The sequence below is a fragment of the Coregonus clupeaformis genome, chromosome 35, assembly GCF_020615455.1.
Source record: "Coregonus clupeaformis isolate EN_2021a chromosome 35, ASM2061545v1, whole genome shotgun sequence".
In the NCBI taxonomy this organism is placed as follows: domain Eukaryota; kingdom Metazoa; phylum Chordata; class Actinopteri; order Salmoniformes; family Salmonidae; genus Coregonus; species Coregonus clupeaformis.
The window spans coordinates 37,322,041-37,331,703 of record NC_059226.1 but is presented as its reverse complement, the minus strand read 5'-3'; the positions used below and the strand labels follow the sequence as shown (position 1 = coordinate 37,331,703).

The window sequence follows — 9,663 nt, the reverse complement described above, 5'->3', positions numbered from 1 at the left end:
GGCAGTCTTCATGGGTGTGTGTAGCCACTCTCCAATCGGATGAGGGAGGTTGGAGGCTACAGACAATTATTTATCAGTGACCCAAGCCCTGGTCAGATAATCCCTACCATTGTGTCGCAGAGTTGTCGTAGTGCTGCTGCAAATGTCAGTTTTCCCGGGGGTGTTGTCAGTCATAATGTAAGTAACCTAATTTGTGTTTCTCTAACTCCCCTGAATGCCTTTGTCAATCTGACAGCTATTGTCAGCAGTAACCATGCGCCTATGAACCTTAGTTAAACTGTTAGCACTGAGACGGTTTGCCCTAGTAGGAGTATTGTGAGTCATTGGCTGTTAATTATTATTGAAGTAAACTTCTAATGATGTGATCCAAGTGAGGCTCTGTTAGTAGAGCATGGCGCTTGCAACACCAGGGTTGTGGGTTCGATTCCCATGGGGGACCAGTACAAAAAAGTATGAAAAATGTATGCACTCTACTGTAAGTCGCTCTGGATAAGAGCATCTGCAAAATGACTCAAATGTAAATTAAGTCCACCGTGTGCAGTTCACCCTGAACTATCAGCTCAAATATATACTGAACTGAAATATAAACACAACATGTAAAGTGTTGGTTTCATGAGCTGAAATAAAAGATCCCATAAACTTTCCAAATGCACAAAAAGCTTATTTCTCTCAAATGTTGTGCACAAATTTGTTTACATCCCTGTTAGTGAGCCTTTCTCCTTTGCCAATATAATCCATCCACCTGACAGGTGTGGCATATCAACAAGCTGATTAAACAGCATAATCATTACACAGGTGCACCTTGTGCTGGGGACAATAAAAGGCCACTCTAAAATGTGCAGTTTTGTCACACAATGCCACAGATGTCTCAAATTTTGATGGAGTATGCAATTGGCATGCTGACTGCAGGAATGTCCACCAGAGCTGTTGCCAGAGAATTGAATGTTAATTTCTCTACCATAAGCCTACACGTCGTTTCGGAGAATTTAGCAGTACATCCAACCAGCCTTACAACCGCAGACCATGTGTAACCACGTGTAACCACGCCAGCCCAGGACCTCCATTTCTGGCTTCTTCACCTGCGGCATCATGTATACTCCCCTTCTGGCCTCTAGGTCACCAGGCTGCTCTTTATTACGCACACCTGTCACCATCGTTACATCAGACTCCCCTGGACTCCATCACCTTCCTGATTACCTCCCCTATATATGTCACTCCCTTTGGTTCCTTCCCTAGGCGTGATTGATCCTGTTACTCTGTTCCTGTCTGTGCGCTACTCTTGTTTTGTTCCATGTTTTATTTATCATTAAATGCACTCCCTGTCCTTGCTTCCCGACTCCCAGCGTACATTGTTACATGCGGGATCATCTGAGACCAACCTCCCGGACAGCTGATGAAACTGTGGGTTTGCAAAACCAAAGAATCTGCACAAACTGTTAGAAACCGTCTCAGGGAAGCTCATCTGCGTGCTCGTCGTCGTCACCACGGTCTTGACCTGACTGCAGTTCGGCGTCGTAACCGACTTCAGTGGGGAAAATGCTCACCTTCGATGGCCACTGGCACGCTGGAGAAGTGTGCTCTTCACGGATGAATCCCAGTTTCAACTGTACCGGGCAGATGGCAGAAAGAGTGTATGGCGTTGTGTGGGCGAGCAGTTTGTTGACGTCAACGTTGTGAACAGAGTTCCTCATGGTGGCGGTGGGGTTATGGTATGGGCAGACATAAGCTACGGACAACGAACACAATTGCATTTTATCGATGGCAATTTGAATGCACAGAGATACCATGAGGAGATCCTGAGGCCCATTGTCGTGCCATTCATCTGCCGCCATCACCTCATGTTGCAGCATGATAATGCACAGCCCCATGTCGCAAGGATCTGTACACAATTCCTGGAAGCTGAAAATGTCCCAGTTCTTCCATGGCCTGCATACTCACCAGACATGTCACCCATTGAGCATGTTTGGGATGCTCTGGTTCGACGTGTATGACAACATGTTCCAGTTCCCGCCAATATCCAGCAACTTTTGAGGAGTGGGACAACATTCCACAGGCCACATTCAATAGCCTGATCAACTCTATGCGAAGGAGATGTGTTGCGCTGCATGAGGCAAATGATGCTCACACCAGATACTGACTGGTTTTCTGATCCACGCCCCTACCTTTTTTTTTAAAGGTATCTGTGACCAACAGATGCATATCTGTATACCCAGTCATGTGAAATCCATAGATGAGGGCCTAATTAATTTATTTTAATTGACTGATTACCTGAACTGTAACTCAGTAAAATATTTAAAATTGTTGCATGTTTGTCACACCCTGGCTCTGGGACTCTATATGTTGAGCCAGGGTGTGTTCATTCTGTGGTGTTTATTTCTATGTTGGCTAGAGTGACTCCCAATCAGAGGCAACGAGTGTCAGCTGTCGTTGGTTGTCTCTGATTGGGAGCCATATTTAAACTGTCTGTTTTCCCTTTGTGTTTGTGGGTTTATGTTCCGTATTGGTCATTGTTACCGTGGACTTCCCGAGTCGTTTCTTGTTTTGGTTATTGTGGTCTATTATCACTAAAGTTAATAAAGTTTAACCATGTTCGTTCATCACGCTGCGCCTTGGTCTATTCCTTACGACGATCGTGACAGAAAAACCCACCATACAAGGACCAAGCAGCGTGTCCAGGAGCAGGCAGCCTGGACATGGGAGGAGATATTGGACGGGAAAGGATCCTGGACTTGGAAGGAGATACAGGCCGGGATGGATCGGCGTCCGTGGGAAGAGACGGTGGAGGCACGCCGTAGAGAGGAGCAGCGGCGCCAAACGGGTCAACGTCGGACAGGCGAGAGGCAACCCCAGAAAAGTTTTAGGGGGGGCACACGGCATGGACAACGGGGCTGACGGAGGCAGAAAAGGGGCGGATTCAGAAGGCCACCAGGTTACGGGTACACCGCCCTGTACGTCCTGTGCGGATGCCTCACACAGAGTGTGTGAGGGTAGGCATTCAGCCAGGACGGGTTGTGGCCGCTCTTCACTCCAGGTCTCCTATCCGTCTCCACAGCCCGGTTCGGCCTGTCCCTGCTCCACGCACCAAGCCTACGGTGTGCGTCGCCAGCCCGGTCCGGCCTGTCCCTGCTCCACGCACCAAGCCTACGGGGTGCGTCGCCAGCCCAGTCCGGCCTGTCCCTGCTCCACGCACCAAGTCTACGGTGCGCGTCGCCAGCCCGGCCCGGCCTGTCCCTGCTCCACGCACCAAGTCTACGGTGCGCGTCGCCAGCCCGGCCCGGCCTGTCCCTGCTCCACGCACCAAGCCTACGGGGTGCGTCGCCAGCCCAGTCCGGCCTGTCCCTGCTCCACGCACCAAGTCTACGGTGCGCGTCGCCAGCCCGGCCCGGCCTGTTCCTGCCACTCGCACCAAGTCTACGGTGCACGTCGCCAGCCCTGCCCGGCCTGTTCCTGCCACTCGCACCAAGTCTACGGTGCGCGTCGCCAGCCCGGCCCAGCCTGTTCCTGCCACTCGCACCAAGTATACGGTGCGCGTCGCCAGCCCGGCCCGGCCTGTTCCTGCCACTCGCACCAAGTATACGGTGCGCGTCGCCAGCCCGGCCCGGCCTGTTCCTGCCACTCGCACTAAGCCAGGGGTGCGAGATGTCAGCCTGGTAAGGCCCGTCCCTCCTCCACGCACCAGGCCAGGGGTGCGCGTCGTCAGCCTGGTAAGGCCCGTTCCTCCTCCACGCACCAAGCCAGGGGTGCGAGTCGTCAGCCTGGTAAGGCCCGTTCCTCCTCCACGCACCAGGCCAGGGGTGCGCGTCGTCAGCCTGGTAAGGCCCGTTCCTCCTCCACGCACCAAGCCAGGGGTGCGAGTCGTCAGCCTGGTAAGGCCCGTTCCTCCTCCACGCACCAGGCCAGGGGTGCGCGTCGTCAGCCTGGTAAGGCCCGTTCCTCCTCCACGCACCAGGCCAGGGGTGCGCGTCGTCAGCCTGGTAAGGCCCGTTCCTCCTCCACGCACCAAGCCAGGGGTGCGCGTCGTCGGTCCAGCACAACCCGTGCCTGGGTCACCGGTGCCTGGTAAGGTACCGGTCAACTGCTCCACTATGGAGCTGAAGCTAACCGCTCCTGCTAAGTCCAGTTCAGCTCCAGCCAGCGGGGCCAGACTGGATCAGGGGCGCTATGGGGGGTTTATTGGAGGGTGGGTGGCAAGGCCGGAGCCAGAACCGCCGCCGAGGAGGTATGCCCACCCAGCCCTCCCCTGTTTTGTTCAAGTTGAGGCGCGGTTGCAGTCCGCGCCTTTAGGGGGGGGTACTGTCACACCCTGGCTCTGGGACTCTATATGTTGAGCCAGGGTGTGTTCATTCTGTTGTGTTTATTTCTATGTTGGCCAGAGTGACTCCCAATCAGAGGCAACGAGTGTCAGCTGTCGTTGGTTGTCTCTGATTGGGAGCCATATTTAAACTGTCTGTTTTCCCTTTGTGTTTGTGGGTTTTTGTTCCGTGTTGGTCATTGTTACCGTGGAATTCACGAGTCGTTTCTTGTTTTGGTTATTGTGGTCTATTATCACTAAAGGTAATAAAGTTTAACCATGTTCGTTCATCACGCTGTGCCTTGGTCTATTCCTTACGACGATCGTGACAATGTTGCGTTTATATTTTTGTTCAGTGTAAATATTGCTGTCATGCCTACTTCTGATAAGCCTCACAGTAAAGCAATAAAAACAATGAAACATCCCAGAAAATCACTAAAAATAGGCCACATTAACATATGTAACCTAAGAAACAAAGTTCATGAAATCGATAACTTGCTAGTAACAGATAACATTCATACATTCATCTCTGAAACTCACTTAGATCATTCCTTTGATGATACAGTGGTAGCAATACATGGTTATAACATCTACATAAGAGACAGGAATGCCAATGGGGGAGGTGTTGCTGTTTATATTCAGAGTCATATTCCTGTAAAGCTGGGGATCCATAATAAATACAAATACTGTACATTGGCCAGATTCTCCACCCTTCTCTTACAGGTATGTTCAATTATGTTTAATCACACACTCATTCCCTCTCAGCAGTTACAGCTTCTCTACATTAGAGGGAGGGGGTTTTGTCCTACCCTGTTGTTCATTTGTTTCTGGAGTTTCAGAGAAAATGTGCATGTGTGTGTGAATGGGAATCAATTGTTTGTCCCCAAAAAGTCCTTACAAGTATAGTAAGACATAGCTGTGTGTGTGTGTGTGTGTGTGTGTGACATTTTATGAAAAAAAAACATTGAAGTTTGCAGTACTACACAGTACACACACCATAATGCCTTGAATTCTGCTCATCTTTATCTTTACTGTTGCTGCATGCATGCTCTCTTCTCACTCCCACTCGAGATGCTGTCGCTTGGCAACGCATATTCCAAGTGATGTGCAAAAAACAACTTGCTGCAGTTGCTAGCTGCAGAGGAGATTGAGAAGATGAACATCGGTTTATATTATTTGTATGTTTTTTTGAGGGTCAGTGAAGTTAGCTAGGTAAACCTCTGGGTTATTTGAACAGACCTGTTGCGCTCACAGCGCTTGCTTGGTCGTTCCAAAGTCCGGAAGATGGCGCTGCTATAAAGAGAAGGGGGCCGTGGCTCTTTCATCAAGAATCGAAGAAGGAGTGGGAGCCGGAAAAAAAAGAAAGGAGGCCGACCCGACACAAAACATAACGCACACTGATAGCTGTAGCGGGTCCATTAATGGACGTAAAATAAACAGATAGCGAGCGAATACGCTTGTTCACCGAATTTAATCCCGTTGAGAGCAGGTCATGCTGTTCTCGCAAAGGTAATGAGCCGTAAAGCCCTTGGGTTTCGGCTTAGCAGCGCCCACAAACTGCAGCGAGACTGGAATGATTGGCAGCCCAGGTTGGTATCGCGCCACGGGTGAGACAGTCTAGAATAGAACGGGGATTCGCTGGGCCTAACCGCAGCTTCTTTATTTAGCTAGCTAGCTAGTCAGCCACTTTGGTTCCCACACGTGAGGGAAATGGCTTGATAACAGTAACTAGCCAGTAACCAAGCTAACGCTCAAGCTTGATAACGTTATCCAAACTAGCTAGGTACGCTATCAAGGATAACCAACACTTTGCGCATTTATTCGGACTCTAAACACAACCTGCCGCATTTCATTGCTATGCTTTCCTCGTGTTTAGGTAGACATGGCTAGCTAGCTAACCTAATATTATTAGTGGTCAGAGAAGCCAATGCTTGGCAGCTATTTCGGTAACATTGGAAGTGGTGTTAGCTAGTAATTGGTAGTTATTACTATTATTAGCCAATATTCGTTGTCACTGAGATGACATGTTACCTTCACTTGGTAGCCAGCTAGTTAGTTGGCTAACTGACGTTAGTTAGCTCAAAGCGCAAATGTAGCCAGCTAACTAGCAAGCTAACTATGGCTGGTGTTCGTTAGCTAGCTAGGTTCTAACTTTCTTCACCTTTGTCCCCAGAGTGATTGGGCTTGTTAGATAGCTAGCTACCAATCGTTGGGTGGTTGTGCTTTGATAACGCGGTATCCGGATCAGTAAACTGATTTGACATCAAATGGTGTGCTAACGTATAGTGTGGCAACTTTGGCTTTCAAGCTGGCTAACTAGCTACCTGGCTACGGAACGATGAGCCATCGGTGGGCAACGTTTGTCTTTCCTGCTGTCTTGTGTTACGTTATCTGGTCAACAATGATTAGCTAGATGACTTTAGCTTGATAGTTCATATTGGCTACCTAGCTATCGCTCAAAAATAACTAACCAGAAGACAGCTAACTAGCTACTATGTTTTAACGCTTGCTAACTGATTGCTAACCTGCTATCTTTCCTAGTTGGCGCGGTACCACCCTTTGCCAGCAAACGAAAGTGATTTTAGCAATGCTGTCAGCGGATTGAATTGCACAGGGACATCAATAAAGTACATTATGCAAGCTCATCAGTTCTTGATTAAAGAGAGGGAGGTGTTTTTAGAACATTCCTTCAGTTGAGACCTGCATTTGACGTTTCTGTTCAGACAAATGCTCATAGTCTTGTGGAAAACTATTCAACAGTGCTGTAAATTAGCTAGAATAATTTCTCCATCCATGTATCCAGTTGTTCAATCCTAGACTTGTAAACCAGATTGGGGTGAGATTGTCAAACTGTAGGGAGTGTGTCCATATAAGTTATGATGATGAACCACTATCTAGCAAGTACAAGTTGCCCTGACTGTCTTCCCTGGTGGATTTCACTGACTATGTGTTTGTGTGTCCGTCCCTCCGTCCGCCTGCTTCAGAGGCGACAGTGTGTCAGCAGCTAGCCAGGACGGTGTGAAGCGCATCGCCACCAGAGACCTGGGTCCAGCTGTATACGACCCAACAGCAGTGGGAGTAGCAACCTCGGACCAGCCTGTCTCCCCACCTCTCCTACACAATGATGCCTTCCCAGCCACTGCAGACACTCTGGACGAAGGGGGTGGGTGTTACTGTCTACTGTCTGCAGCATGTTTGGGGGGGTGCGTGCTACTGCATCTGGAAGGAAAGCACCGCGCGTCCCCGGTTCCCCACAGATATCTGCCCTCATGGTAGAGAAGTCTGCGTCTCAAATGGCACCCTATTCCCTATGTAGTGCACTACTTTTGACCAGGGCCCAATGGCAACATATTTCCTCTATACTACTACTTTACTACAAGGGCTCATGGGGCTCTGGTTAAAAAATAGTGCACTATATAGGGAATAGGATGCCTATATAGTGCATATAGTCCTCTGTAGCTCAATTGGTAGAGCATGGCGCTTGTAACGCCAGGGTAGTGGGTTCGATCCCCGGGACCACCATACGTAAAAATTTATGCACGCATGACTGTAAGTCGTTTTGGATAAAAGCGTCTGCTAAATGGCATATTATTATATTATTATTATTATTATTTGGGACGCATACAAGGTGTTAGCCACCTACGCTGCCCTGTAGCCTAAGTAATTTTAGTTACGGTGATTGGTGAAGTCACACACCGGTGCTTGGCGTTGTGCTTAATCATGTGCTGTGCGCGCTAGCAGCTGGTATTGTAATAATGATGCGTCCGCTTCCAGAGACTAGCTGTGCTTGGTCACGTTTCATGTTCAGACCCTTGGTTTCGGTGTACTCCAGCACCAGTGTAGTGGACTCCATGGCAGCATGCCTTCGCATAGCCCTTGATCATGACACACAGTTCCATTACATTACACATGAGTCACTGGACGAAGGCGTCTTTTGTATGGGGGAGTTTTGATAAGATCCCCAACGCTCAGTCCAAAAATGAACATGCATCACTTGCGGTACGGTTTTGGAAGCGTAAGGACCTTATCTTAAAAAAATAAAATAAAGGTTAAATTCATGCATACCATGATAGGGTTGGTGTTCCCACACGGCCACATCGCCATGTTTCAACGCTTGGTCACGGAAAGCTGACGGTAGACAGAGCTTGACCAGCTGTGCTAATTAGCCATCTACCGCGCTCCTAACACCTGTGTGTAATCTAACTGGGGAAGTGTAGTTTGGTCGGATAGCTCTATGGATAACCATAGCTGTATAGATCTGTGCAAAACTGCTGATGAAAGATGAGTGCCATATGTTTAAATGGCCGTATTGCAAGTGATGGCTGTTGACCTTTCTGAACGTTCTAAAACAGCGTTGGGATTGTAGTTCACATGAGCCAGTCGTGGCATGGGCCCTGTGGCATGGGCCCTGTGGCATGGGCATGGGCCCTGTGGCATGGGCCCTGTATCCACAAAGCAAATCAAAATGGATTTGCCACGTGCTTCGTAAACAACAGGTGTAGACGAACAGTGAAGTGCTTACTTACGAGCCCTTCCCAACAATACAGAGAGTAAAATAGAGAAATAATATAAAAATAATAACACAAGGAATACATACACAATGAGTAACGATAACTTGGCTATATACACAGTGTACCAGTACTGAGTCGATGTGCAGGGGTACGAGGTAATGGAGGTAGATATGTACATATAGGTAGGGGTAAAGTGAGTAGGCAACAGGATAGATAATAAACAGTAGCAGCAGCGTATGTGATGAGTCAAAAGAGTTAGTGTAAAAAGGGTCAATGCAGATAGTCCTGGTAGCTATTGGTTAACTATTTAGCAGTCTTATGGCTTGGGAGTAGAAACTGTTCAGGGTCCTGTTGGTTCCAGACTTGGTGCATCGGTACAAGCTTGCCGTGCAGTAGCAGAGAGAACAGTTTATGTCTTGGGTGGCTGGAGTCTTTGACAATTGTTTTGTATCTCAGAGCAGGCGTGCTGATTTGTCCATATAATCATATTCATTATGATCTAAAGGGAAAAACGGATCCTAGATCAGCACTGCTACTCTGAGGCACTTTGTGTAAATGGGCCCTGGTCAAAAGTAGTTCAAAAGAGGGTGCCATCTCCGGCGCAGCCAGCGTTGTCGTAGTGACAGGAACAGTTCCTTCTGAGACTGCTGTGGTGGAATGACCACCTCTTCCATCTTTCACTGTGTTTGGACTTTCATCCATGGGCTCATACAGCAGTAATGATGGTGATCATTTCTCTGTGCTTTGTTGGCTGTATAACCAGAACACTCTCTGGTGGAGCTAGCACTGTATGCTTTCTGGTGGAAGACTAACGCTTTCTCTCCCCTCTCTCTCTCTCCACCTCTCTCCCTCTGTCTTTCC

At 48.6% G+C, this 9,663-nt stretch overlaps 1 protein-coding gene across 1 annotated transcript in view; it reads left to right on the top strand.

Moving 5' to 3' along the window:
* Positions 1–5,439: 5,439 nt before the first annotated feature.
* Positions 5,440–9,663, top strand: part of LOC121551686 (serine/threonine-protein kinase SMG1-like) — a 105,150-nt gene continuing 100,926 nt past the window's right edge. The window contains 2 exon segments of the mRNA XM_045211068.1: positions 5,440–5,880; positions 7,276–7,454. Coding sequence (XP_045067003.1) covers positions 5,804–5,880; positions 7,276–7,454 — 256 coding nt within the window. The 5' untranslated portion in view covers positions 5,440–5,803.